The 27,069-nt window shown below is 44.1% G+C and overlaps 11 protein-coding genes across 11 annotated transcripts; 4 read left to right on the top strand and 7 right to left on the bottom strand.

Annotated features, from left to right (window-relative positions):
• Window positions 1-236: 236 nt before the first annotated feature.
• Window positions 237-2,198, top strand: FA14DRAFT_164920 (succinate dehydrogenase; the record flags this gene model as incomplete). Its single annotated transcript, XM_025499918.1, has 1 exon — window positions 237-2,198. One exon carries the CDS (start codon window positions 237-239, stop codon window positions 2,196-2,198), a length of 1,962 nt encoding a protein of 653 aa, XP_025353762.1.
• A 283-nt stretch (window positions 2,199-2,481) lies between these two features.
• FA14DRAFT_108736 (MFS general substrate transporter) lies at window positions 2,482-3,693 on the bottom strand (the record flags this gene model as incomplete). The annotated part of the gene is made up of 1 exon (XM_025495850.1): window positions 2,482-3,693. A coding segment is annotated over one exon (1,212 nt), but the record flags the coding sequence as incomplete, so codon positions are not given.
• An 823-nt stretch (window positions 3,694-4,516) lies between these two features.
• On the bottom strand, window positions 4,517-5,752 carry FA14DRAFT_161299 (uncharacterized protein). Its single transcript, XM_025499052.1, has one exon. It carries the CDS (start codon window positions 5,294-5,296, stop codon window positions 4,598-4,600), a length of 699 nt encoding a protein of 232 aa, XP_025353760.1. The 5' UTR covers window positions 5,297-5,752; the 3' UTR covers window positions 4,517-4,597.
• An 845-nt stretch (window positions 5,753-6,597) lies between these two features.
• FA14DRAFT_123839 (nicotinate phosphoribosyltransferase) lies at window positions 6,598-8,037 on the top strand (the record flags this gene model as incomplete). The annotated part of the gene is made up of 2 exons (XM_025496606.1): window positions 6,598-6,939; window positions 6,976-8,037. The coding sequence occupies 2 exons, from the start codon at window positions 6,598-6,600 to the stop codon at window positions 8,035-8,037; spliced, it is 1,404 nt and encodes a 467-aa protein (XP_025353759.1).
• Window positions 8,038-8,064: 27 nt separating this feature from the next.
• Window positions 8,065-10,924, bottom strand: FA14DRAFT_161298 (actin-like ATPase domain-containing protein). The gene has a single exon (XM_025499051.1). It carries the CDS (start codon window positions 10,861-10,863, stop codon window positions 8,143-8,145), a length of 2,721 nt encoding a protein of 906 aa, XP_025353758.1. The 5' UTR covers window positions 10,864-10,924; the 3' UTR covers window positions 8,065-8,142.
• Window positions 10,925-11,185: 261 nt separating this feature from the next.
• FA14DRAFT_62438 (ribosomal protein S5 domain 2-like protein) lies at window positions 11,186-12,323 on the top strand. Its single transcript, XM_025502581.1, has one exon. It carries the CDS (start codon window positions 11,215-11,217, stop codon window positions 12,265-12,267), a length of 1,053 nt encoding a protein of 350 aa, XP_025353757.1. The 5' UTR covers window positions 11,186-11,214; the 3' UTR covers window positions 12,268-12,323.
• Window positions 12,324-12,487: 164 nt separating this feature from the next.
• On the bottom strand, window positions 12,488-13,768 carry FA14DRAFT_105396 (uncharacterized protein; the record flags this gene model as incomplete). The annotated part of the gene is made up of 1 exon (XM_025495740.1): window positions 12,488-13,768. A coding segment is annotated over one exon (1,281 nt), but the record flags the coding sequence as incomplete, so codon positions are not given.
• Window positions 13,769-14,604: 836 nt separating this feature from the next.
• Window positions 14,605-16,398, bottom strand: FA14DRAFT_124755 (S-adenosyl-L-methionine-dependent methyltransferase; the record flags this gene model as incomplete). The annotated part of the gene is made up of 3 exons (XM_025496660.1): window positions 14,605-14,979; window positions 15,052-15,998; window positions 16,059-16,398. The coding sequence occupies 3 exons, from the start codon at window positions 16,396-16,398 to the stop codon at window positions 14,605-14,607; spliced, it is 1,662 nt and encodes a 553-aa protein (XP_025353755.1).
• Window positions 16,399-16,987: 589 nt separating this feature from the next.
• FA14DRAFT_105877 (putative lysophospholipase) lies at window positions 16,988-18,844 on the bottom strand (the record flags this gene model as incomplete). The annotated part of the gene is made up of 1 exon (XM_025495760.1): window positions 16,988-18,844. A coding segment is annotated over one exon (1,857 nt), but the record flags the coding sequence as incomplete, so codon positions are not given.
• A 422-nt stretch (window positions 18,845-19,266) lies between these two features.
• On the top strand, window positions 19,267-21,488 carry FA14DRAFT_161297 (FAD/NAD(P)-binding domain-containing protein). Its single transcript, XM_025499050.1, has one exon. The coding sequence runs from the start codon at window positions 19,749-19,751 to the stop codon at window positions 21,411-21,413; it is 1,665 nt and encodes a 554-aa protein (XP_025353753.1). The 5' UTR covers window positions 19,267-19,748; the 3' UTR covers window positions 21,414-21,488.
• Window positions 21,459-26,788, bottom strand: FA14DRAFT_173249 (uncharacterized protein). Its single transcript, XM_025500462.1, has one exon. The coding sequence runs from the start codon at window positions 26,325-26,327 to the stop codon at window positions 21,630-21,632; it is 4,698 nt and encodes a 1,565-aa protein (XP_025353752.1). The 5' UTR covers window positions 26,328-26,788; the 3' UTR covers window positions 21,459-21,629.
• Between the last annotated feature and the right edge of the window lie 281 nt (window positions 26,789-27,069).

Below are 27,069 nucleotides of genomic sequence, written 5' to 3'. Positions count from 1 at the left end.
TGTGAGTGGGGTGGGTGCCCGGCTGATGAAAGGTCCTGGCTTTGAATTGTAACACACACTGGCAAAAAGGCGCGTTAACAGGCAGAAGCTCATTGGCTACTTTAAGCAATGGAATAAGTCAGCTTCAACATGCTTACATGCGTGGCCATCATACTTCTAACATAACCACATCATCACTTCCTCTCCTCCTCGCTTTTGATCGTTTCTCATCCCCCCGTGTGTGATTGTCGATCAAAATGCTTTTCGCACGATCATTGACGCATAGCGTTGGTGCCTCGGCTGCACGCGCTTCGTCTTCAAAGACAATGATGGCAACCCGTACATTCCATGCATCTGCCATAACCAGTAGAATCGTTGCCTCTCAACCTCTTCGTGCAAAAGAAGCACCAGCACCTCTCAATGCCGCAAAGGGATACCCCGTTATCGATCACGAATTCGATGCAATCGTCGTTGGTGCAGGTGGTTCAGGTCTTCGTGCCGCTTTCGGTTTGGCAGAAGCTGGTTTGAATACCGCTTGTATCACAAAGCTTTTCCCAACACGTAGTCACACAGTCGCAGCTCAAGGTGGTATCAATGCCGCTTTGGCAAACATGACAGAAGATGATTGGCGTTGGCACATGTACGATACCGTCAAAGGTTCCGATTGGTTAGGTGATCAAGACGCTATTCACTACATGTGTCGTGAAGCACCAAACACTGTTATCGAATTGGAACATTACGGTTTACCTTTCTCTCGTACAAAGGAAGGAAAGATTTACCAACGCGCTTTCGGTGGTCAATCACTAAACTACGGAAAAGGTGGTCAAGCTTATCGTTGCTGCGCCGCCGCTGATCGTACCGGACATGCCATGTTACACACACTTTACGGTCAATCCCTTCGTCACAACACACAATTCTTCATCGAGTACTTCGCTTTGGACTTGATCATGGAAGACGGTGAATGCGTCGGTGTGATCGCGCTCAACATGGAAGACGGTACCATCCATCGTTTCCGCTCTCACAAGACCGTCCTTGCCACTGGTGGTTACGGAAAGGCCTACTTCTCTGCTACATCTGCTCACACATGCACAGGTGACGGTATGGCCATGGTCTCTCGTGCTGGATTGCCATTGCAAGATCTTGAATTCGTTCAATTCCACCCAACGGGTATTTATGGAGCCGGATGCTTGATCACCGAAGGATCTCGTGGTGAAGGTGGTTACTTGCTCAACTCTGAAGGTGAACGTTTTATGGAAAGATATGCACCAACCGCAAAAGACTTGGCTTCCCGTGATGTTGTTTCCCGCAGTATGACCATCGAAATCCGTGAAGGGCGCGGTGTTGGACCCGAAAAGGATCACATCTACTTGCAACTAAGCCACTTACCACCAGAAGTCTTGCAAGAACGTCTCCCAGGAATCTCTGAGACCGCAGCTGTGTTTGCTGGCTGTGACGTCCAGCGCGAGCCCATCCCCGTCTTGCCAACGGTTCATTACAACATGGGTGGTATTCCCACAAAGTACACCGGTGAAGTTTTGCGTCAAAGCGCTGATGGCAAAGACGAAGTTGTTCCGGGCTTGTACGCCGCTGGTGAAGCCGCATGTGTCTCAGTGCATGGAGCTAACAGATTGGGTGCCAACTCCTTGTTGGACATCGTCGTTTTCGGAAGAGCATGTGCAAACCACATCAAGGAGAACTTGTCACCGGGTAAACCCCATAAACCGTTGAGCGGAGATCAAGGCGCACAAGCCATCAACGACATGGACTGGCTACGTAACTCCAACGGTAGCAGGTCTGTTGCTGATTTGCGTTTAGAGATGCAAAAGGTCATGCAATCTGATGCAGCCGTTTTCCGAACACAAGAGACTCTCGATGAAGGTGTTGAAAAGATTGACAAGACTCATGCATCATGGAAGGACGTTAAGGTGACTGACAGAGGAATGATCTGGAATACAGATTTGACTGAAGGTTTGGAATTGAGAAATATGCTCACATGTGCTACACAAACTGTACACAGTGCTGCAGCCAGAAAAGAGAGCAGAGGTGCTCACGCCAGAATGGATTACGAAGAACGTGATGACAAGAACTGGATGAAGCACACACTCTCGTGGCAACAAGGACAAAATGACAATGTTAAGCTCGGATACAGAGATGTTGTGAACACAACTCTTGACGAGAACGAATGCAAGGCTGTTCCACCCTTTAAGCGTTCTTACTAAAACCGGTCACATAGATCATTTTACCGATTCGCATATTTTTGTTTCGGATCTTCGTGCTTCGAATGATTATACATTGTAACTCTTATGCTACTTGGGTGTGATTACGAGGAGAGGGTGGATCATGGCTGATAAGATAAGTTGAAGTATGAATCGCCGTTTCGGGAGGTTCAAGTTGCTCTAGGGCTATATTCGTGACTGGTAAAGTTCGCTCGGATGTGGGCACCACCTCTTCCACCTCATCGCCATCTTTCGGTCCGAGATAGAACCAAAAAATGGTGAAAAAGATGGTGATAAGTGCAGTTGTGAGGATAACATATTGATAAGCCGGTATTCGTTGACCTTTTCTGTGAAAGTATAAATTCTGACCAAACACGTTAACGAGTTGAGATGAAGGTGAAGAAATGCAGGCACCCAATTGATAAGCCATTGCGGGTAAAATGATGCTAAATTGTGATGGTGCATTTCTGCCAATATAAGCGGGAAACAAGGCAAGAAAAGCTTCGGTGAAGAAGTTCAAGAAAGCACCTCCAAGTGCCAAGCCCCATCGGGAATACGGTAACAAAGCTGCGGGAATCAAGCCCATGGCTATGATACCTAATGGAATGACAACGCGACGAATTCCAAACAATTGACCTAGAGCACCACTCATAACGATTCCGGGAACACTTGTTGATTTGATGATCATGAGTATTACATTTGCCGTTCGATTACGGTTATGTTTGCCAAAGATCAAGAAAGTGACATAAGTATCGTTGATTGCATGTGAATACCAAGTTGAAAGACACATCAATATTGCACTATACGTGAATATTCTCCAATGCATCTGTAACATCGTCTTGATCTGATACCATGGTTTCTTAATTGTATTGTCCCGAGCTGTTCGCATTCTAGCTCTCCAATCTTGTCTGCTTTCCGTTTCTGGTTGAGAAACGACTTCTTGTGCTTGTAGAGTTTTGTATTCAGGGATGATGAATCGGACGATTACGCAGAAATAAGAAACGGATGCAGAAACCCAGAACATCTTTCGCCATGAATCATCTTGTTCATGAAAGATGATATTCAATCCTGCAGCAAGGATAGCTGCTAACGGTGTGCTGCACTGGAATGTTGCGCCTATGAAAGTCCTTTTTGCTTGAGGTGAATTTTTGATAAGATGAAGGATTGCCAGTGAAAATAACGAAGACATGCCTAGACCAAACAGTGCACGAATAATAAGAAACAGATTGACGTTTTTACAGAACGTGGCTGCGACCTGTAAAGATCCAAGCATTACCATGTCCAACATGACCATATATTTTTGACCAAAAGAAGAACCGAAAGAAGCCGAAAATAAACCGCCAAGAGTTCTTTGAAGGATTGAATAAGTGATGGCTTGCGACATATTTGCTTTTGAAGTGTTATAGTAATCTGCAATTTTGTGCATGCTATAACACATCGTATAAAAGTCCAAAGCATCAGCAAAAGAAATTAGAAAGCTTACCGTAAAAGCAGTCCAATAATTATCTCTAAATGCGATAAATGATACTGCACGATCACCTTGCCATTTGAATCTATTCCAATTGAACGATTTCATCCTTATTTTCTCTGAGTTCCAAATGTTCAATTGCATGCCTGGTTTTGAAAGGAATGAAAATCGATCTCGGAACTTCCATCGAATTGTTGTACCGATTTTTTCACCTTGAAGTACTACTTCATCATCATTATTTCCGATTACAGATTGCGGCACGGATCGTGGTTCATGCCGCAGCGAATTGGTACTTGCAGAGATAATATCTTTTTGCTGTTCTTGTGTTTTGTGTTCCATTTCGTTGAAGCTTATCCGATAACCTTTTGATCATGGATGGGCTATAGAATGGAATACGGTAGAACGATGGTTCCCTTTTATAGATGGGTTGGTACGTGGTCATGTTATCTCAAGGGAATTCGATGCCGGTTCTTTGGACTTTTCACCCGCTCTCCCTAAAATGGAAGGCGGCATCTTCAAATCTTTTGATAGCGAAACACGGAATCATATCACCCCCCTATCCTAAGGAATTTCTTCTCCGACCCACCCAAAAAAAAATCTCTGGCGTTAGCCATTTACGCCATATCACTGAAAGTGTATAAGTTCTATACTCCTGATTCATTAAACATACGGCTCCAGTCATTCCGTGTATGAGCAAGGATGTCGGAGTACGGATTCGTGAGACGGAACCGTTGTCATGGTTCCTTTCGCGCGATCAAATCAATCAACAACGGGCGTTACTAATGGCCTTTCACACCGACCGCCAAGCCTTCTCTATATTTATTTGGCCTCTTCAATCATCATATCTTCATAGTGTATTCAATGGTATCATTTCATCATTTATATTATAGATGGACTAATTTTGTATAAAAAGAATGGTAGTTTATCAAGATATTTATGCCTTCAAGACATGCTTGCTGCTTGTATCATCGGTAACGGTATCCTTGCGTCCTTTACGGTATCCACAGCAAACGGTAAGTGCGGAGAAGAATAAGAGTGGGATTGAGATAAGAGTGAAATAAAATGCTGGACCAGGATAAACGCTTGCATTTTCAGCAACGTCATGAATTTCATGACGAACATAAACGAAGAAAACGATTTGAACGATAAAAGCTGCAAGGGTGATCAAAGTTGCGATCAAATAAACGAAAGAAGCGATCAATTCGACAATCAATGATGGAATGAAGGATAGGATAAATGCGATAACAGATGCTACCAATGCAACTGCTGCTGTTACCAAACCTCTTGTATAACCTTGTTTGACACTTGCTGTTTTGTATGAACTTTCATTTGCTGCTCCGGGTGTTGCAAAGGTAGCAACGTACATGTGATCCAATGGGTTTGTGCATTCACTGAAACGATCACTGTTCACAGGTTGAGAGCAATAACCCCACAAACCAAATCGAAGACGGCTCATTCCACTACGGTTGTCAGAGGTTAAATCAACTGCACCTCCTAAGTTGTTCGCACGGACGACATCAAATGGAGTTGATTTATGGTAAGTCGTTGGAACACTAACTGTTGTGAGGACCAACAGCACGATTGCGATGAAGCTTGTCACCAATGCTGGGACACAGAATGCTTTGCGTACCATGTTGAATAAGAGAGACGGACGAGATAGATGTTCTAGGGAAGGTTTTGATGTTGTACGATATGAGCAATCTTCTAAGAAATCGATAGCAACGATGAAGCTTTTATACCATTCATTCTCATCAAGCCTCCACTTCTTACCGTTTCAATCACACAAAACTTGCTATCACAAAGAGATTCTCGTTTGTTAATTCTCGCAGATTCTTTCACATCGAAATCTTCAGAGCAAATTCTAGACTTCTGGTTACGTTAATTTTGCACTAGAAGGTAGTCCATTCCGATCAGTATGCGTAAAGATGATTCTTATTTTCCCGCACTTTAGCGTAAAGATGACTTTTCTTGAATTGAAGCTAAGGGGCCTTTGCTGAATTTAATGACGATGAGGCGCTGTAATGCTAAAGCGGGAACTGAAAGAAGAAAAAGAAGCAGGGGCATGCATTCTAGTTCACTCTATTCTAGTGCGCGCAAAGCAGAACGGTGTCTGAGGCAAATGACATCATTAGGTCAGTGACATCTGTCCATACACAACTTTAGTGATCTTTTGACCCTGGTCCCCTTATTTTTATGGCTGTGCTTGATTAAATTTATAGTCTAGAATGTCACGTCAGAGAGAAGCAGGTAAAGACGTTAACAAACAAACCATTACGATCGTCATGCATGCCTCCGCCTTTTAACAGGATAGATTCGGAGATTTACCCGTTCCGAATTAACAAGTGGGCTGCTTTGGCCGGCTCAAATTCCATATTTGGAAGCGATTCATGTCATTGCAAAAGTGTACATAATCAACGAATTGCATGTCTCCTAACACACGTGACCGCCTTCACCATTCAGATCTAGTAAAAGGCGGTGTCTGAGCAGGACGATGATCGACCTCTCAGTCAAACACAGAAAGCGCTCAACTGAAAAGCTGATCATAATCTGATTATCTTCCCACCATCAAAAATTGATGACAACCATGGTGCAAAGGTTGACAACAGAGTGTTAGGTGGGGTAAAAGGTTGTCGTCTCTTTATCCTTTAAGTATGATGGAGCGGTCTCACGCGAATCGTCTTCACCGTCGTCATCATTGATTGACTGTCGATGTCATTGTACAATACAGATGTCAGATCATTGTCGTCAAGAAGGAAAGTTAAAGGTGTACATTTTCAAGAAGAAAAAAACACGAAAAAAAAGTCACGCTACCAAATCCAAGTTTAAATAGGCCGTGCGAGAAGAACCCAGAGTCACTGTAGGCACAAAGTGACTCGGGCGATTGCAATGCACTTCGACCAACCACAACACTTCTCTTCCCTCCATCACAACAAGATGGCGAATATACGACAAAATGGTTCGACAAGCGAACCAGAATGGCCTGTTAGAAGCATTTTGGATACCGACTTATACAAGCTAACAATGCAACAAGCCGTAATGGCACATTTCCCTGATGCTCAAGTTCATTATCGATTCACAAATCGTTCTACCAATATGCGATTCACACGAAAGAGTGTTGATAAGATTCGTGATTTTATCAATAGGCTTTCTCAGCTTACTCTTACCCAAGAGGAAGAAGATTGGCTAAAGAAGACTTGTCCATATCTCAAACCTGATTACTTGAACCATTTGCGTTCCTATCGCTTCAAACCACAGGAGCAAGTAAAAGTGGAATTCGTGGAAGATGAAGCGGACACGATAAGCACGAATCAGGTGAATGGATCATCTGAACCTCTCGGTCAAATTCATATCGACGTACAAGGAAGTTGGGCAGACGCAATCTTATACGAAGTTCCAGTAATGTCCATCGTAAGCGAAGTCTATTTCACCGACATTGACACAAAATGGACTTTGCGTGGACAAAGAGCACAGGCAAGAAGCAAAGGTCACACAATGGTATCCTCAGGAATACGCTATTCGGAATTTGGAACGCGAAGGAGAAGATCTTACGAAACGCATAAGCTTGTAATCGAAGGCTTATTGCAAGGTGAAAAGGATGCCTTTGATTCTGTACCGACATGCTCTGGTAAATTGGTAGGAACGTCAAATGTACACTTTGCACGTTTGTTCGGTCTAGCACCAATCGGAACGATGGCACATGAATGGACGATGGGTATCGCAGCTATAGGAGGATACGATCATGCAAATTTGCGTGCTTTGCAACTTTGGGATGCAGTTTATTCACCTCCAAATTTCGTACCCAATTCACCCGGTCACGATCTCACAATCGCATTAACAGATACTTTCTCAACAAGAGTGTTTTGGGAAGATCTCTTATCGTCAGATGAAGGCAGACAAATTGCTAAAAGATGGCGAGGCATTCGTCAAGATAGCGGAGATAGCAAAGCATTCGCAAGAAAGGCAAAGGAAGAATATGATCTTTTGGGTGTTGATGCTACAACGAAAGCGATCATCTATTCTGACGGTCTGGATATTTCACGCTGTCTTGACTTGGCATCGTACTCAAAGCAAGTCGGTATCGGTGCTTCGTTTGGAGTTGGAACACATTTGACAAACGATTTTCGAAGAGATGAAGACCCTCGTGATCCTCACGATGCAGACCCGGATGATGATCAATGGATTCGCAATCATGAAAATTCTGTGAAATCTAAGCCACTCAATATTGTCATCAAACTACACAGTATCAACGGTCGTAATGCAGTCAAAATTTCTGATGACTTGACAAAAAACACAGGTGATGCAGAAGAAGTACGCTTATGCAAAAGACGCTTTGGCATAGAGGTGGGATTGGAAGATAATGTAGAAGACGCATAGAGATGTATAATACGATAGATAGCAAGATTCTCTCAGCATTCGTGTAATCATGTTTCAATTATTCTATTTGCTCGTATACTGCTTACAAATTTAATGGGAGATGAACTAAAGCTCCTCATGACGTGGCGGGTGAGTCGCTTGATCTTTCTCTTCTTCACCCTTTTGTTCTCCTGCCTTTGCTTCTGGCTCTGGCGGAGGTGGTACTTCTTCCTCAGCCTTTGTTGGAGGAGGAGATTCTTTCTTTGCAGGTCTAGATTTTGGTACTCTTCGCTTTTGGTATTTCTTGATCGTGTCCGTCAACTTCTTTGCTCTCTTTTCAACTTCTGCGCTTGGCAATACAACATCTTCATCCAAAGCACGCTTATCCTGTGCTTTCTTTTTCTCTTCGAACCATTTAGAGTCTTTCTCCAATTGATGTTCAAACGTGTCCAATTCAGAAGCAGTGAATTTGCTGGCTAGGTTGGCTTGCATGGCTTCTGTCAAATTGGCTCTTGCCTCGGTCAAGAATGTTTTGCCTTGCGTTAGAGCTTTCTCGAATGTACGAACAGCCTTACCACGAACTCTTTGTTCATTGATTCGCTTTTCGATCGGGCTAACCAATGTTTCTAAGGAGACACGTTTGACCTTCAATGCTGCTGTTTCAGCAGAATCACCTTCAGCTGCATTAAGCCAATCGTTCAATTCTTGGATCCGTTTTTTGATCGAATCACGTTCGGCACTCTTACTAGCTTTCTTAAAGTATTCTTCGTCAACGGTGTCGCGAATACGGTAGATGTATGCTTCCAACACATTTCTTGCTTCTTCTCTAGCTGCTTTCTTGCGCATCACAACGTCTGCCACGTATAAGCGGTCAGAAGCTGTCTTGAGCTCGCCAGTGGACATTGGATGAACGCTACCGGCAGGTTTAATTGATCCAGTCAAAGCGATGTGACGCTCGGTAGGAGGTTGCTTCTTGGCAGGCTTCTCTTTCTTGGTCGTTGTGGAGTTGTCATTAGCATCTGCGTCCGCATCAGCTGTGGTAGCATTGTTGGCTTCTTCTTCAGTCTCTTCCTCGGCAGAACCTCCAACGTTGAAGAAGCCCTTCAAAGCACCGACAACCCCGCCTGACTTTTGCTTGACATGTAGATAAGCATTGGCTACTCTTACCACACCGAGAGGCTGACTGGCAAGAGTGATGTTAACAGACGTTTGCACGTTGTCCAAATGTCCCTCTGTCTTGAGCTCTGCGAGGTTCTTGTGAACGTCAGCAAGTTCGATCGAATACAAGGCGTTTTGCTGACCATCAAGCTTTTCGCTGTTGATTGATGGATCATACGAGATTTGCATACTGAGATCATCAGTTGCACCAGGGTATGTCCTTGTGATGAGAGTCTCCTCAACAGCACCTGCAGGGAAGATAGTTTCGGCTTTTCCGTCTTGTTCGCGTAATACGATGCTATAAGGAGTACCATCATTTGCCTTGATTGCTTTCATACGGAATTGAGGGTTGAACGAAGCTCCAAAGTATGCGGCACCCATCACACCTGCCTCATCAGCGTTAACATTTTGTGCCCACTTATCTTCTGGAATACCGGCAGAACGAAGACTGGCTTGGACAAGAGGAATACGGGTAGCACCTCCCACCAAAATGACAGATGTGATGTCCTTGAGTGAGACCTTTGTTTGATCTAATGCATCCTTTGCTGCTTGACCAAAGCGAGGTGTGAGACCGGCCTTTTCGACGAGTGATTCGAATTGTTGACGGGATAGAGAGCCACGGAAATCAATCTCGTCGGCTAGCATCTCGACGTAGCTAGAAGCTTCACTGTTTGCACTAAGGATGTGCTTCACCCTGTTGGCTTCTTTCAATAAACGTGCCAATGCTCTTGGCTGTTGAGACAATGGCTTGCTGATCTTGCCAGCATTCTTCTCTTCAAATTGTCTTGCCAGCTCATCACGTACAATGACATCCAGGACCATTCCATTCGCCTCTCTGTCCCAGCCAGCGCCGAGAACATCGACCACAATTGCCTCCTTTTGTGTTGCTCCAATGGACAAAATTGAATCAGCTTGAATAGTCTTTGTACTGAATTCAACAATGGTAGCACTGGTAGATCCCGCACCGGAGTCAAAGATCATATGCTTTTCAGGCTTTGGGAATGTTCTAGTCATTGCATAATTGATTGCGACAGCGGCTCCATCTGAAACAAGCTTTGGCTTCATACCTGCAACTTGTGCTGCATCATAAAGGCTTTGTCGTTCTGCTGCTGTGTAGAAGACAGGAACTGTGATTGCAACATCTAGACCTCCGTATGTTCCAATGGTTCCTGGGAATGAACGAATGACTTCTTCTCCAGCTTGCTCCTCTGCCAATGCTTTTCCATGACTGAGCTGCATTCCGACGATTTCTTCGATCGAGTAGACATCTGCACCTTCTTTGTTGATAGTGTAATCTGTCTCACGTTCGATTGCGATTGTTGTATCATTCCTCTGTGCGTTTGGTACCAGCTTTGTGTTCAATAAGCCCGCATGTCTTGCTCTGCCACGTTCATCGTCATACTCTCTTCCGAGCAAGAACTTTGCTCCGATAAATGTATCACCGGGATAACGGGAAGCGAGGTTTGCTGCATCGCTACCATATAAACGCTCTTGTACTTTCCATGCGACGGCAGATGGGATCTTTCGTTTTGAATCTCGTGAAAGGACAACGTCAAAAGGTTCTCCAGGTTTCATTAGAGAGACCTTCATTGATTCTGTTCCATAATCGATCCCGATCACGCCCATAGCATGACAAGCTGAGATACTTAGAATTGTGATTGCCAACAATGCTGTTAGCATGTTGGACATCTTCATCCTCCTTCCATCAAATCGCATCTTTGCTTGATAGAATTGAAGGACTTGCTGATGGTTAAGAGGATACCTTTCTTCTCATGTATGCACGCACCTCCGCGCTGCTTATTCCTCTCAACGCCTTCCAACACATCACTTATGTTGTTTAAGCTTTTCTTCCTTTTTTCTACTGCTGAATTGCATGCATTCCGCTTTAGCGCCAGCCATAGCAGCATACAGACGTGGAGCATTTTGAGCTTAGGCTACACGTGAAGAGAATTATTGAATGAGAAGAAATGAATGCATGTCAAGAAAGTCACTAGAATTTACCTTCAAATCTCCCATCAATCTGCTTGCCCACAATTCAAGATGGTTGCTCCTGGAAATGTATTGGAACCATCAATAACGGAAACAACTTTTGTTAAACAAGCTTTATTGGAATCCATACGGCCAGATGGAAGATCTCTACTGGAAAGTCGTCCGATCTCGGTTCGGTTTGGAGGTGAACTTGGTTGGGTGGAAGTGACATTGGGATCACCTCATTCAACATTTTCAACATCAACAGCAAAGACCACAAGAGTAGTTGTTTCAACACATGCCACCCTTGTTGCTCCACGTCCTGAGAGACCTTATGAAGGTTTCGTGGACGTACGTGCAGAAATACAACCAATCGCTGCCAATCAATTCGAAAGAGGAAGAGCAAACGAAGAAGAAATTTTATTCGAACGTGGACTAGATCGTGCTATCCGAAGAGGAGAAGTTGTTGATCGAGAAGCTCTCTGTGTGGTTGCAGGACAAAAAGTATGGAATATCGCACTTACCGTTCACCTTCTCAGCGCTCAAGGTGCTGCTTTGGATGCGGCTGTGTTGGCATGTATGATTGCTCTGCGTCATTTCAGAAGACCTGATACATCTGTTAGTTCAGGATCTCAAGCTTTACAGAAACCAACCAAAGGAAGGAAGCCAATCTTTGATCAACAAAACAAGCCAAAAATCATCATTCACGATACATCTGAACGGGTTCCCGTTCCACTCGCTCTGCATCATCATCCTTTGAGTGTTTCATTTGCTATTTTTGATCCTGCTCATATGACATCTTCTTTTGTCAGTGGAGTTGGAGCATCTGCAAATCCGACTGCAGGAGGAAATACAACTGCAACAGATGATGATGATGACTCACATGTGATCATCTTGGCAGACCCCTCACCGATAGAAACAACATTATGCACATCAAAATTACTCGTCGTGGCTAATGTGCAAGGAGAAGTATGCGTTTTGGACAAATCAGGCGGGAGACCGCTAAGCGAATCAGTCGTCAATCGCGTGATCGGTTTGGCAAGAGTGCGAGTGAAGGAACTAAATGAGACAATGGAGAAGGCACTCAAGAAAGATTCCGCTCAACGGGTGATCGAGGTTGTCTAAGTGGTATTCTCACGCAATTGTACTTTTAAGCATGCTGATAATGTATAGTATTTCGACACTTATATGTGACGATGAGTTTAAATATAGTACAAATGGACATAACGAAAACGAATCAATGAACGCTTTGTGCTTGTGGATTAGAAATGATACCGTTCTTTAATGCGTTTGTTGGATTAAGAGCAGCAAAAGCAGGAATGGTCAAGTTTGATGGTGGCGTGACGATGTCCGACATATTTTGAGCCATTTTACGTGCTTGTTCTTCGCATTCTAGGCCCAAAGGTCCATCGTCACCTGTTTTCGTTGAACATGAAAGTGGATCTTGCTTTAAATCGGATGCTGTTCCGTCTAAGATTTGACTACTTGCTGCCCACATACGTGCTTGTGCTAAACCTTGTTCGACCATTGCTTCTACACCACCGATCGCAGACCAAGTGTTTGTTTGAGTGCTTGCGTATTTGAGCAAAGGTGTCAATCTTGGCTTATAGCACATGTCCAAGAATGGACGTTTGTTCGGTAACGAGATCACACGAAGAGGAACGGAAGAAGAAGGTCCGGCAGTTGGAATTGAAGCAGTCTGGCTTGCCAATTGTTTTGCTTGATATGGTTCTTGGAAGAATGCATGTGCTAAAGTATAAACCATCTTTTCAGAAGGTGTGACAGGTTCAAAAGCAGGAATAGCTCCAACGGCACATGCAATTTGTCCAATCTTGCCTTCATCACGTAATGCACGTTCGTATGCGAATGCTTCGACACTGTGAAGAGGACGTAAATCGATATCCATACTGGAAAAATGTTGAACGACATCTTTTGTTTCTTGTTCATCTCTGTTCAAAAGGTAAAGAGGTGATAATCCTAAATTGTGTAAAGCCCAAACAGCTGAACGACAAGTACCACCGCTACCGATGATGAATGCGGAGAATGGTTTGGATGATTGACCTTCTTGGCTCAGAGGGAAAACGTACGGACCGGCAGTAGGCGTTGAACCGATCAATGAACCAGCAGGTGCACCGTTTTGCTGTGCAATATCACGCAAAACTGCATGTCTGATACCCAAACAATCGGTATTTGTGCCAACCATTCTACGTTGGGAGAGCGAAGTATCACCTGTCAAAGATGGTCTAACGACGATTGTGTTGACTGTCAACGTTGCTTGACCGATCGAGTCTAATTCATCAAGAATTTGATCACGTCCAAGTTTTGAAGCAACGGCAACTTTGAGTGGCATCGTGACACCTGAACCACCATGTCTAGGATCATGTCGAACGAGCGAATAGAGATGAGCTTCTTCGATTGATTTGGTTTCACACAAAGAGTACGTTGGCACTGTTCCTTTGCTTGATGATGAAGAAGAAGGTTGAGATTCCAAGAATTGCCAAATGGAATTTTGAAAAGCAGGAGAAGCACTATGAGAGATCGGATAACCGAACAAATAATGACGACGACGAGAAGTCGAAATTTCTTGTGTTGTTGGATGTGCGGGTGGTGCAACAACTTTTGATGTTGTTGTCTTCTCAATAGCCATGATTGATAATGTATGACGACTGGATGTGAGGTGAAGAAAAAAAAGAAGGAAGGAAGTCGAGATGGGAATCAGAGTACAGATTGAATGAAATGCTATAGCCTTAATATACGTTTTCAACCTTATCTCAAGGAAACGCTTCCCCGGGGTAAAGAACGGCAGTCCATGTACTGTTGTGGTAAAGGCGGAAGATTATTTACCATTGCCGTTACGAAGGGGAAAAAGTGGGTAGAAGAACAGAGACGGCTAAGAAAAACAATACAAACAAAGAGTGAGTGGGAGGAGAGGGAAAGTGGCGCAAGAAAAAACATATGGAGGTAAATGCGCGTGAATGCATTACAAAACTAGTGATAAAATTGTATTCAACAATACAAATTCAAAATACAAAGTCCGCATAAACATTTTTCCGCCTTTCTCTTGTCAACAATAATTACCAAACAAAGTGATGCAGTGCATGAACAAAAAAACATGCCGACGTGGCAAAACGTTTTTCCAATACAGATATACTGTGGAGAGGAAAATAGTTTATCCCCTTTCCTTTTGGATGGGCCTGATCAGCCTTAGCACGTTGTCCTGCCCCGCAATTGCGTTCTAGCTATTAAAAGATGTTACCCCAGCCTCGTTGTCAAGAATTCGGAGAAGATGCACGCTTTTGAGCTGCACTCACTCTGCCCAGAATCCTCATGTGTGGAGAAAAGGAATGAATGTCGGAGTTGGTAAAGTTCGGTATCAAGTGTGCCGTAAGCGCATGGACGTGGTCATTAAAGCGATGCAATTTTTTTTGTGTATTTATAGAACACTACTTTACAACAATCACCTTAACGGACCGAGAAAAGCTGTACGGTCCTTGCTTCTACGCTCTTTCTGCGTGCTTGTGCGGGTTGAGTAGGCTCACGTAATGAATAATGAATCTCAACATCAAGTTCTCGTGTATTTTCTTCATTGGGTGTCGATCTTAACAATCCAACCAAGACGGAATCCTTCTTTGCTTCAATAGCTTCTTTCAAAACGAATAGCGTTTGCTTCCAATGCGTTTCAGGTCCGAAAGGAGAGGTAGTGAATGAGACAGTTAGACCTTTTTGGTCCGCTTTGTCTGTATTTTTCGGAACAACATTGTCTCTCTTTAGATCAAGCCCGCGAACTTCTCCGTCTTGCGGGCACTCTGTTGTCACAGGCGGGAGACCGCCCAACGTCTTTCCAGCTTCGATCTGTCCGTCCCATTCCGCATCTTCATCATCTTCACTGTCGCTTTCTTGTTGAGGTACAGGCTTACCGTCAGGCGTGAACCAAGTATCGAACCAAGAGATGAATGCTTGAATAGTGCAATCACGTTGTACACGCAGAGCAAAAGGTGCTGAGAATGAAGGTTGATGAGGAGCAATCGTATGCAAAGGAAGTTCGAGCAAAGTGTCAACAGTTGTGACGACTTGTTCTGCTTTGAGGTAATCAGTCCATGCTTCATCTGCCAAACCAGTCTTCATTGCGTTCATCGAAAAGCCATACACGTCATCCCAAAATTTGAATCTTTCTTGGATGACATCGCAATCTGCTACGGCTGACAAAAGCATACGTGTGTGAGATGGAGCAAGGAGACCAGTCTGTTTGCGCAGGTATCGATCGCGGGCATAAAGTACGGCTGGCATCATAGACTCGTACAATAAGAAGTAGCCCATCCATTCAGAGACAATGACGTCAACTGAGCCTTTGTATTCCTTCAAGATCTCATCCAATGCTTCTACTCGGCCATGATAGACGCTGATGATACCTTCAAGCCTATTGATGCGTATATTCTCCTTTGCCCGCGAGGCTACCGCACTCGCATCAATAGCAATCACTTCTTTTGCACCAGCACGAGCAGCAAACATGGATAGAATACCGCTACCACATCCTACATCCATCACAACTTTGCCGCGGAACAAATGTGCATTCTCTGGTGCCAAGATGAATTTTGCGTAAGACAAAGTGCGTACTTTGTCTGCGATCATTGTTTGATGAATGTCGTGTGAGGCATAGGAGGAGAAATAGTATGAGTCCTCCCCCGAAATTGCTGAAGGTCCTGCTTTGCCTTTCATGACTGCTTTATGAGCATTCTTTCTTGCTTCTTCTTCATCAGAAGATACGTCATCCAAGTTATCCAAACCCATATTCTGTGCAAGTCTTTGACGAAGATCTTGAATCGTGAGCTGTGCGACTTGAACCTGACTTTCCAGGGCTGCAAGTCTTTGCTTTTCTGACTGAATGCCATTTGCTGCTTGAGCTGCTTCTGCACCACCCAATTCAGCGTCCAAATCATCGAAATCTATTTGAAGCAAACCATCATTTTCGAATCCTTTGACAGGTTTTAGCTCATTATCATCGTTCAAGAATTCTTCCTTGCCAGTAAGCTGATTGATCTGTTTTGGGTCAACCTTCTCGCCTTTGATAGCCTGTCTTCTTAGGTAATTGAATAACCTAATAACCTGTAAAGCGTCCAAATTTGCTCTTTTTACCAGTACTGGTACATCACAACCCAACTTTGCAGAATGATCTAGAGCTTCTTTTGGCGTTTTGAATGTTTGCAGTTGTGAGCCTGAGGGTTCTAAGAATAGTGCATTATACACTGTCCTGCTCATGACAGAAGAAGATCCTTCCCCATTATGACCATTGATTGTGTATTCCTGTTGACCTTGTTCATCGTCAACCCAATCTGCCCAATCTTGATCGTCAGCTTCATCGAATGAAGATGCATGAGAATCTGAATCGTCCATGTTTGACATCTTTGGCAAGAGGTTGATGGGAGCAAAGAGGATGGTAATGATTTGTTCGATAAATTGCTTTTTGTTAGCACGAGAACAATGACATCAAGACAGAGCACGGACAATTTTCATTAGAAAAAAAAAGTTTAAACGAAAGAAATTAAAACACAGTTGCAGCAAATCGGCAGAAGGCGCGAATGAAAAGAAGATTGAGTTGTTTATTAAGTAGCGCGGGCACTTACTCTGCTTAAACGGGCCACAATTAATATTAACAGTCAGTGCCTGAGCTTTAAAAGTAGGAACGGGAATTGTATAAATTGTTCTTGTATAAAGATCAGAGTAACAAAGTAGCAGTCATCACTACAGAAACACAAACAGACATAATTGTACCGCTCATAACAGCAAAAGAAGCCATACTTGCATCACTTTGTCCTTTTCCACCATTATCAACAGCACTTTGTTGATCTGAATTACTACCATTTCCACCCGTTGAAGCAGGTTGAACGAGAACTGCTCCGATACTGGTGATAAATTCGGGTTTTCCAACCGCTGGACTGTAAACGTTTGTCGGCTGTGTATCATTGGTCACTCCATCCCAGCAGTATTTCTGTAAACAGTTCTCACAAACCGAAGGTCTTGGTGTATTACTTCTTGCAAATCCACGTTCTAATGCTGCACATGCTAAACATGTTGGCCAATAAATCTCTGTAGTTGAATCTGTTAAGCCTCCCATCGTGGCAACGTCAACGGCATTATCGATCAACATTTGTGCACTTGAGTTATCATATTGAAGTTGATAAGTGGACGTATTGCTCAAACTTGAATAAGGATAATTGGGAATATAAGCAATAATCGGTGCCAAACTTGCATTTGCGCCTGATTGAATATTGATCACATCCGGTACAGCTCCATTTCCTGCTGTTGCATTGCATCCAAAGAACGTTGGTCTGGTATTCAAACCACGGTTGATAAACGTTTCCGGGGAGGGAATGATTGGCATTGGGATATTGTTGTATTGTGCATTATTTTTGTAACGTAAAAATGTTTCATGAAGTGCTGTTCCGTTTGGCCAATCTGTCGTATCGGCACTATTGTCAACGGCTAAAATTAAATCCAATTCACGTCCTGGTAATAAGAGAGTGTTGATAGGCACATTTTGATTATCTTCACCTCCATCTACCAAGGTAATGTTTTGCAACGAGCTCACAGTCACGTTTGGATCATTTTCACGATAACCTCTGAACGGGTTTGGCAAAACGGAAACGTCATTTTTATCTTGTGAAATTGCGCCCAAGATTGCTTGTAATGCATCTTTGATGAGACTATCGCCATTGCTGGTGATGAGCATATTAAACAAAGCATTGAATAATGTACTTGAAGTACCTACTACCCAACCGAAATTATCAAATCCATAAGTGCATTGATTGTTCTTTTCTGCACTGACTCCGTTTGCAAGATCTGTGCCCAAGATATCGATAGGAACAAAAGCTGAAACGTCTGGATCATAACTACCAAATTCGAAAGGATTAAATTCAAAAATGGTTGTGTTACGATAAATCAACAATTCTCCCGGTTCACGTTCATCCGCAATAACGACTGGGAAAGGGAAAGAAGCTTGTTGAAAGTTTGACGTATTTCGAATATCGCCAAATGTTGTTCCTTGTCCTTCGTTTGGGTATGTTGAATTGACCAGGTGATAACTCAATGCACGACCCCAATAATCGACGATACCGGTAGGATAGCCAGCAAGACGCTTTCCAGCAACGTCGGATACGATATCGGCATAGAATGACACTTTTCCATCTTGTGGTACTACGAGATTTTCAGGTAAATCCCATGTGTCCAGCAAAAGTGATTGTGTAGTTGGCCAATCGTTAATGGCAAACGAACCTACAGCCCAACTTCCACCGCTTAAGCCGGCAACGTAATCTGCAAATTGCAAAATTCCAGCCGTTCCTCTTTGTTTTGCAGTATCGTTACGTGAATCCCAACCTTGTAAAACACCGGCTCCATTAATCATTGCTCGATAACCACCACCGCTCAATGCGATTCCGACACGAGGTAATCTACTCAAATCGCTTGTATAATTTTGTGCTCCACCGGGGAGATCGCCGTTCAAATTTGGTCCCGGGTTAGAGCTCGAAAGCCATTCTGACCATGCTTGTTGAGTGGATTGTTTGTGTCTTTGGATATAATCTGTTTCGTTTGACGAAAGTGCATTCGTTTGAGTACTACGAATGAATCCTGTATTTCCATTTTGCGTTGCTGGACAGGCTGCTTGACTGGGTGTATAGCTTCCGGTTGGATTTGATCTCTTTTGTAATAGTTCATATTCTGCTACAGCACGAATGGCAATCGCTCTGGCTTCTGCAGGTGTGATTTGATCGTTATGTAAAGGGGAGGCATTGACTTGTTCTACATTGTTCAAGGTGACGAATAGCACAGCACTATATGTTAGCAAGAGGGGCAATAATGAAAGCCATCTTGATGACCTTGACTTGATCGACATATTTGGGGATGTTGTATGGGATCAAAAGAGCGGGAATAAAGATTAAAGCTTACTATTTTATACTTTTCCATTTTTCTCCACGGAGGATGTTGTCCGAATAAGCGATTACAACACACACAGCCATGTTGAATTGATGCATGTAGGTACAAATGCGTATCGCCTCCACAGAAACACAGAAACAAGAAAAAGAGAAAACTGTTTTTATTCGGGAATAAAGAAGTACAACAAACCTTCCCCCCTGAAGATCTCATCCAAGCACACACGCGTACGCGTACGAGTAAAATACGCTAAACATCCGCTTGACCATTGGATGAATCGGCAAAGTACGGCCTTTTTTCATGCTTGGCAGAGTAATGTACTCAACAGTCAACAAATTGAATAAATGCAGCAGCAGCAACAGCAATAATGTTTGTGCGTTGCGTGCATACTTCTTGGCAATGGCTTCAAAAGGCGTAAAAGATTTGCCTAAACTTGATCACGTAATAAATAATGACGCACATGTCAAAAATAAAAACTTAATTTTCTTTTGAGAGCTTTCTTTCGCCGCGGATCAAAAGAGGGCGAAATTCATAATCATTCGGGGATCGGATATCAAAAAAAGAAGGCTAAAGATGTGAAAGTGGAATGATATCCAATTGCAAATCCACATGATTGCTATGCTTTTAACATCGATGAGTCTACAATCAAAGACTCGCCCTTTTGATGATACCCGAAAAAGATGGTTGGCATAAGCAAAAGTGACAGGCAGATCAAAGTTGCCATCATTGGCTCAGGATTAGCAGGATTAACTGCATCCCACTTATTATCACAATCGGCTGAATTACGAAAACGATACGATGTTCACATCTTTGAAAAGAATGAATCGCTTGGATTAGATGCAAGTTCGATCACTATACCCCATCCTACTCAACAAGAAAAATCACTTCGGGTTGATGTACCTATGCGTAGTATCAATGCTGGATATTATCCAAACTTAACAAGATTGTACAAAAGTCTCGGAGTCAAGCTAAAAAAGACAAATTTCACCTTTTCATTCTCTTCGATACATGCGCCTCGATCACCATTCATGCTATATAACGGACAAAGCGGGATACGAGGATTTTCGGTACGAGCGGGCGATTCTTCTTCGCATCCTTCGTCTTCGATACAGCAGCGTATTTCCACCAATTTTAGCCAGTCTTTAACACTTCTCATCTTTGCATTCTCGTACATCGTTTTGCTATTCTTTGCGTTATACCACCATGCTCGGGGACACTTGCTGGATCCAATGCATCCCATCAATAGGGAACCCTTCCTACATTGGTCAAATCGCCATAAACGATACATAGATCCGACATTCATTCGTTCAGTGACCCTCACCTTATTCTCAGCAGTTACAACTTCATCGATCGCATCGGTGGAACAAATACCCGCTGCTGAAATTCTGCTTTACATCTCTTCTACATTCCTACGGGATCATCATAAAGTTCAAGGTGGAGTACAAATAGTTCAAGATGCCTTGGCCAGAAATATCCCACTGGACAATGTTCACACATCTTATACAGTTGAACGCATACAATCTGATCAACAAGGCTATACGATCTCTGTAGCGGACAAGGCACCTATCTCCGGCTTTCAACATGTGATCCTTGCAACACCTGCCACTTTCTCGAATTCTCTGATAGAGTCTTATTGCAACTCAATCGCTGAAAAGGTTTCTGCAGCCGATCAAATCGAGAATATTCGCATTCTACAGGACAACCTAGCACAGATACGATACGAAGAGAGTATGGTAATCAATCACTCTGATCGTTCACTTCTTCCGAAGAACAAAAAAGATTGGCAGGATTTGAATTTGGTCTCAGCAAATACTGTTGAAAACGATGAACGATATAGACTTTTGGCAGGTTCGAAACATGGAGGAAGAAGTGCGATGGCCACTCATCTAATTCGATCTACCGCAACAGATGGTGAGCTCATCTTGCAAACGACAAATCCTACAATCTGGCCAAAGAAAGACTCTATTTTGAGTTCGTCCAACTTTGTACGAGCTTTGACTCCGATCTCAAAGCAGGCAATCGATGGTCTGTTTGAATGGACACCTGTACATCTCACGTTCAGTCAAAGGGTCACTCAATTTTTTAGACTATTCAACTTTGAGCAATCAACACCCACAACAATTCACAGTGACTGGATTACAGCTTGTTTCTCTATCTTGCGTGGAAAGAAACACTCCCTGCGATTGGGCAAACTGCAATCAAGTCGGTCTTTGCAACCGGTCGATTCGGAAAAGCCTGGAAACATTTGGGTTTGCGGAAGTTACGCACAGGGTATCCCTCTTTTGGAAGGTTGCGTAACGAGCAGTATGTTGGTGGTGAATGAAATCTTGCAAAATGACATCTAGTCATCAAGTAATTAATTGTGTAAAGTACTTTGTAACAATAATAATATTTCCCCGTGCACCTTATAATAAAAGAATCGTCATTAATGGATAATTACGATGGGAAGTAGTGTAATCCGTAAAAGTCATTAAGTGTGTACATAAAATAGGTCGTAAAACTACTTTCAAAGGGTAAAGCACACAATGTGTACAGTACTCATATTCAAATTTTGGTCATTATCAAGCATTATTGATTCTTGTTGAAGCAAATCCGCTTTCGTCTTCACCTGTTGCTGAGATTGAGCCAGGTTCCATATTGCTATAAACACTTGGCATCATGGAATTGCGATTCAAATTGCTACTTCCAGCACCGCCATTGCCACCACCGCCGATTGGCGAACGACCCAAAGCGAAAGCAGGTACTTCATCATCAAATTGATCCATATCATCCATATTCACAGTTTCCTCCATCATTCTTGTTTGTTCAGAATCAGAAAGATCTCCTTCTTGTCCACTTTCTCCTCCGCTACCATGATCAACACGTAACATTTGCATTCGATCAGTAGAAATTTCCACCCCGGCTTGCAGATCTCGATGAGATGAGATCCTACGCAACCTGCGTGATTCTTCTTCCCTTTCTTCGCGATGCAACTCTTCCAGTTCAGCACGTTGCAGCGCTCTTGATGCATTTCCACGCTTGTCCGCTGGAATGCTCTCGTCCAGAACGTGTGAAGGTGCGATTCGATTGTCAAGGAAAGGCAAACGTGACGAGCTGGCTTCCATCGGCGCACTTCCTCCTACATTCGGCCTTGCGGTAGAACCTGCCAGGCTTGATGTTCGAGTACGAACATGCAAGGGACCAGGACCAGCACCATTCTCTCCCTCAAAGCTAGTCTCTCGCACTTCTTCAATTTCATCTTCACCTGCTTCTGTACCGTCATGAAGTGAAGGTCCTGTCACCGAGCCGCCAACAGGATGTGGATTGCGTGGGCCAGAGTATTGCGGTAAATCTTCACCTTCGTCTGCTAAGCGAGATCCGTCTTCTCTGAACAATTGGTTGTAACTCGGCAAAACAGGCGCAACACTACCACCTGGAGTGGCAGCCACAGCTCCGTCATCAACGACGACAGGAGTCGCAAGATTGCTGGAAGTTGTATTTGAAGGATTGCTATTGCTAACGACGGCAACTTGACGAACAGGTAAAGGTGCAAATTGCTCACGAACTTCTCGTGGTGCAGCTTCAGTGAAACGGACTGGAACACACATCATCAAGGATTGTCCCCATTCTCCATCTCCGCCCAATGGCTTACTGCCAAACCCGAAGCCCAATTTGACTTGCAACTTATGCCTCGTTTTGGTGAACGGGCTTTCAAAGTCTGAAACTAATTGTGGTGTAGCAGCATTTTTCGCTCGAGTCGCATCGCTGGTCACCAAAGGTAATTTGATCGCCATTCTTACTCTCCCTCGCGTAAGATCAACGCCATGCCCATCAGAGCCTGCAAAAGAGTACAATGCTGCTCGGTTTGAATCTTGTCCTACACCATCCTTGGTAGACTTTTGACCCGCGCCCTGATTTGCCTGATTTCGACTCTCTCCACCGCCTTCTCTGGCTCTTCTGCCTTCTGCTTCATTTGCCTGATCGTCCATATCGAATGAAATATCCATCACTGCAGTCGCAAAGTTACTCAAACCACGCATAGCTGATTGATATGCTCTTCTACCACGACCAGTGTTTCTTCTACTGGCAGAGTCGTTTGGCATAGTTTCCAAAGATTGATCGTCAAGATTGCCTCTAGAAGTGGAACCACTCACTCCATTCTCTACCCCATTGACTTGTACTGCATTACCGGCTGGATTATTGCCGACATGATGATGAACATCTGGCAAAGAATGACTGCCATGCATACTCCTTCGTCTTCCATCGCTTTTTGCTTCCTTCTTGCGTTCTTGCTCTTTCTCCTTTCCACGTTCACCGCCCTTGGATCGTGACGAAGACGCTTTGATCGCATTGGGAGTAGGCGGAGGACCAACGACGACCGTTCGAACACGTTCGACATTGTTGGCAGATGGATGAGGCGCACGTCCGGCTTGCACAAGATCAATATGGTATTGCACAAGACCACGATCATAACCTCGTCTTTGTCGAACTTCACTGGAAGCCAGCTTACGTCCACTTGGTGCCTGTTGAGGCGGTGGACCAAAGATTGGCAAATCTTCTGCTTCAACACGAGGCTCAGGCGGCATTGGATAAGCATGACAGAACGTACGTGAAGGAATAGAACAATGTCTTTCCGTTTGTACGCAGCTCAACTCCATATCACGCAATCGTAATCCTCCCAATTCACGTACTTTTGACCACATTGATGATCTGCCTACTTCAATTTGAACGCCAAAGTTCAAAATATCACTTCCCGGGCCATCAATCGGAACATGACTTGGTAAGCTCAATGTGAGCGAAAACGGTAATCCTGCCGCCGCATTTGGTATATTTGCATCAGCAGGTGGATGTAGCATTGGTCTATGCAAGAAGTGTCGCATAGGAGGCGCATTTGGATGATTCTCGTTTGGATTGGGAGGATGCAAGCTTGGATCGGGCGCACTAGAAGTGCGCTGAGGAGCATGCGGACTGGATTGAGATGCCGATGTCGAAGCAGCGGAAACATGAGCCGCTGCTTTTGCTGGATCGAGAGGCAGATCAAACGTATTTGGAGCAACAGGTGGTCCTTGCAAAGGTTGTTCTTGAGCTTGGTCAGGTAATGGCGGTAACGGCAGCTGTGGAAGCGGTGCATTGGTATTGATAGGTGGCGGTTGAGGTCTTGCCACATCTTCGCGCCTTGCTGGAGGAGGAATCACCATTCCCGATCTCACTGCTTCAGGTGGATCCCTCATACCATTAGCCGTTGCCGCATCTGCACCAACGATTGCCATTCTTGCAACAGGAACGGGGACAACTTCTCTGCATCGCCGTACAATGATCACATGTGGATCGCTGAACGCACTGATATAGCCTCTAGAAGCAAAGAGCTTTGGAGGCATCCGGAATTCGTTCGAAGGCATTGTTTCAGCGGGTAAAGATGTTTGTCGAGCTGCGAATGGACTTGGCGACAGCGTGGTAGGAGATGCCGTCCCACTTGTAGGCCCTTTAGTGATAATTGCAAGCTTTTTCGCCCTTTTGCCCAACCAGGTACTTTTACCAGCCGGCGGGGTTGAATCACTACGTCCTTTTGCTTTGCTGCTGGAAGAAGCTTGACGAGCTTCCTCTCCATCACTTGCTGTGGTTCTCGGGGCCACTCTTGTCGCTAAGCGATGCGGACTTTGCCAATTGAGGGGAACAGATTGACCTTCAGAGTCACTTTGCCCGTCTGAGGACGATGTGTCCGGCAACATTGATCCCCTTCTAGGTGGTACGAGCGAAGATGGGATAGCATGCTGTTGCTGCTGTCCTCCATCGGCTGCAGAGTACTTTGCCCTGGCTTCTAAAGAATAGAATGTTCCGCCGAATCGGGTTGACAAACTTCCTGGAAGCCATCCCGGCAGTGACAAATTGAACTCAATTTCATACTCTTGACTCTTGCCAAGTTCTGGAATAGAGATAGTGTACCCTCTTGGCAAGAGCTCTTCCGTTACCTCGGTCAGCTTACAAGCCGAAAATCGTCCCGAATGATCAACGTACAACGCATAACCTGAAAAGGTACAGCTGAGCGACATCACATTCACCTCTTGTACACGCAACGCTGCAGACGGATCACTGTCATCATAATTTTCAAGATAATCAGAAAAAATCTGATCCGCATCGAAAAAGCTCGATTCTGTATTGATCTTGGGAAGCCAAACGGAGCCGTCATCATTTTTGGTACCTTTTATGTGTGCACCATTCTTGCTGCCGTTTGACTTTTGAGAAGGCGGAGACAATTCTCGAATCACATTGTGTACACGAACAATGACTTTCCCAGAAAGGGAATAATTTGAGCTTGTCTGTGTGGATCCAAACATATTCACTGTATCTGTGACGGGAAGGATACGCAGTTCCATGATCGGTACTTCTGCGCGATGTTTGCCCTTTCCGTTCGCTTTTGTCGATGAAGAATTCGGAACGGACAGCAAATCATTTGATTGCTGCTTGCTTTGTTGAGGTGCTGGCTCAACATGCAAGAATTCCCAAGCAGTCATACTTGAGCTAGCTTGCTCCTCTCTTTCTGAAACATTTGGAGAATTTTGACCGCCTGGCGAATTTCTCAATCCAGAAGGAGAAGGTGATCGTAGAATCGATGAAGGAGATGCGGTTGCCTCCCTTGGCATGAACACGCTGAACGGTCTTCTCTTTGCTTCATTAACGAATAAAGTCGAAGTTGGCCGTACTGACGGCGAAACGGACCGGCTCAAATTGCTAAATTCCGTTGAAGGATCTGCTGACAATGGTGATACAGCTGGTGAAAGGTTGGGCATGTTTAATGGTTGAAGCGCAGGGCTAAGGAGGGAAGATGACAGAGCAGCAGATGATGATCGCATTGTCGTTTGAGGTGATGTATTTTGGCCAAGAGGACTTATAGAGATGGGACTTTGTTGCATGGTAAAGTGATCGCTTGTAGCGGATCCTGTTGGGTGTTCGTGTGAACTCTGCACATTTGAAGGCTCCACTTGTATATCTGGTCTCTTCTCAGTTAAAGTAGAAGGTAATCTTGGCATTTCATCAGGTTGCATCATCGTCTGTCTCTTTTGAGGCGAAATGTTGGCGGAGTCTGGCGTCGATAAATGAAGTGGAGGACCTAATCGACTGTGTGTGGCTCCATTCTGTTGGCCATCTTGTGGAATAGTGTGTAATTCTTGAGTACGGGACTGTGACTGCGATCCGTTTGCATTCGTGTTGCTTACGTTTCCTTCCATCGAAGCTCCTCTTAAAATTATTCTCGGTTCTGTCATACCGTCGTGATTAGACATGATCAAATTGGACAATTGAATCTTCAAAAGCGCTGCTGCGTTCCATGCACGCCCCCTCTCACGAAAGGGCGAAACGAGCTGAGATTGAAGTTCAGCCTTTTTGTTCAAGACTAAACAGGGGTGATACGATTATGTTTTGATGAAATTCAAATACTGTCGGCCTCCGTTTGCATGTTGGCGTATAATCCGAAATTAGATTCTTGAGAGGCTTGCTTCTGCGAGAAGATTGTTGGAAGTGGAAAAAGAACAACAAATCTGACAAATGACTTTCGGGCTGATTTGAATTGGTAACGTAATTGTTTTAATATTTGGTCATGCGGATCACAAAGCTGAAAGGGGGATGGCTGTTGTGACTTGAGTATTCCCGCGTAAAGGGGTATTTTTGTGTTGTTCGTTACGTCGTAATTGTTTTGGTGATGATGATGATCTAAAAGAGAGGAAGCAAGGATCTGTATTGATTGTTCTGATTTGTCTTGATGTATATAAAGTGTTAATTAAACATTCTCATTGTTCATTCAATGCAAAGGTACAATTTCAGTATTCAATAGTGGAGAGCTATGCGCATCTTTTTGCTGCGCTGTGTGCACACGTACAATGAAAGCGTACTAAAAATAATCAGCATACGCGGCGTTTACTATAAGCACGATCTGCTGCTGCTGCTGATCACCTATACGAGTGCGTCTTTACACGGGCTGAAGTGAACAGATCGCTGATCAGCAAATAATTCACTAATACTGACATA

The sequence above is a fragment of the Meira miltonrushii genome (genome assembly GCF_003144205.1).
Source record: "Meira miltonrushii strain MCA 3882 unplaced genomic scaffold FA14scaffold_3, whole genome shotgun sequence".
Lineage (NCBI taxonomy): Eukaryota > Fungi > Basidiomycota > Exobasidiomycetes > Exobasidiales > Brachybasidiaceae > Meira > Meira miltonrushii.
The sequence above is the reverse complement of the archived record's forward strand: the minus strand, read 5'-3'. Positions and strand labels throughout refer to the sequence as shown.

What these genes read in the sequence shown, in the direction of transcription:
- FA14DRAFT_161299 (XM_025499052.1), bottom strand. Translation starts at nt 5,296, where the DNA reads ATGGTACGCAAAGCATTCTGTGTCCCAGCATTGGTGACAAGCTTCATC.
- FA14DRAFT_161298 (XM_025499051.1), bottom strand. Translation starts at nt 10,863, where the DNA reads ATGTCCAACATGCTAACAGCATTGTTGGCAATCACAATTCTAAGTATC.
- FA14DRAFT_62438 (XM_025502581.1), top strand. Translation starts at nt 11,215, where the DNA reads ATGGTTGCTCCTGGAAATGTATTGGAACCATCAATAACGGAAACAACT.
- FA14DRAFT_161297 (XM_025499050.1), top strand. Translation starts at nt 19,749, where the DNA reads ATGGTTGGCATAAGCAAAAGTGACAGGCAGATCAAAGTTGCCATCATT.
- FA14DRAFT_173249 (XM_025500462.1), bottom strand. Translation starts at nt 26,327, where the DNA reads ATGTCTAATCACGACGGTATGACAGAACCGAGAATAATTTTAAGAGGA.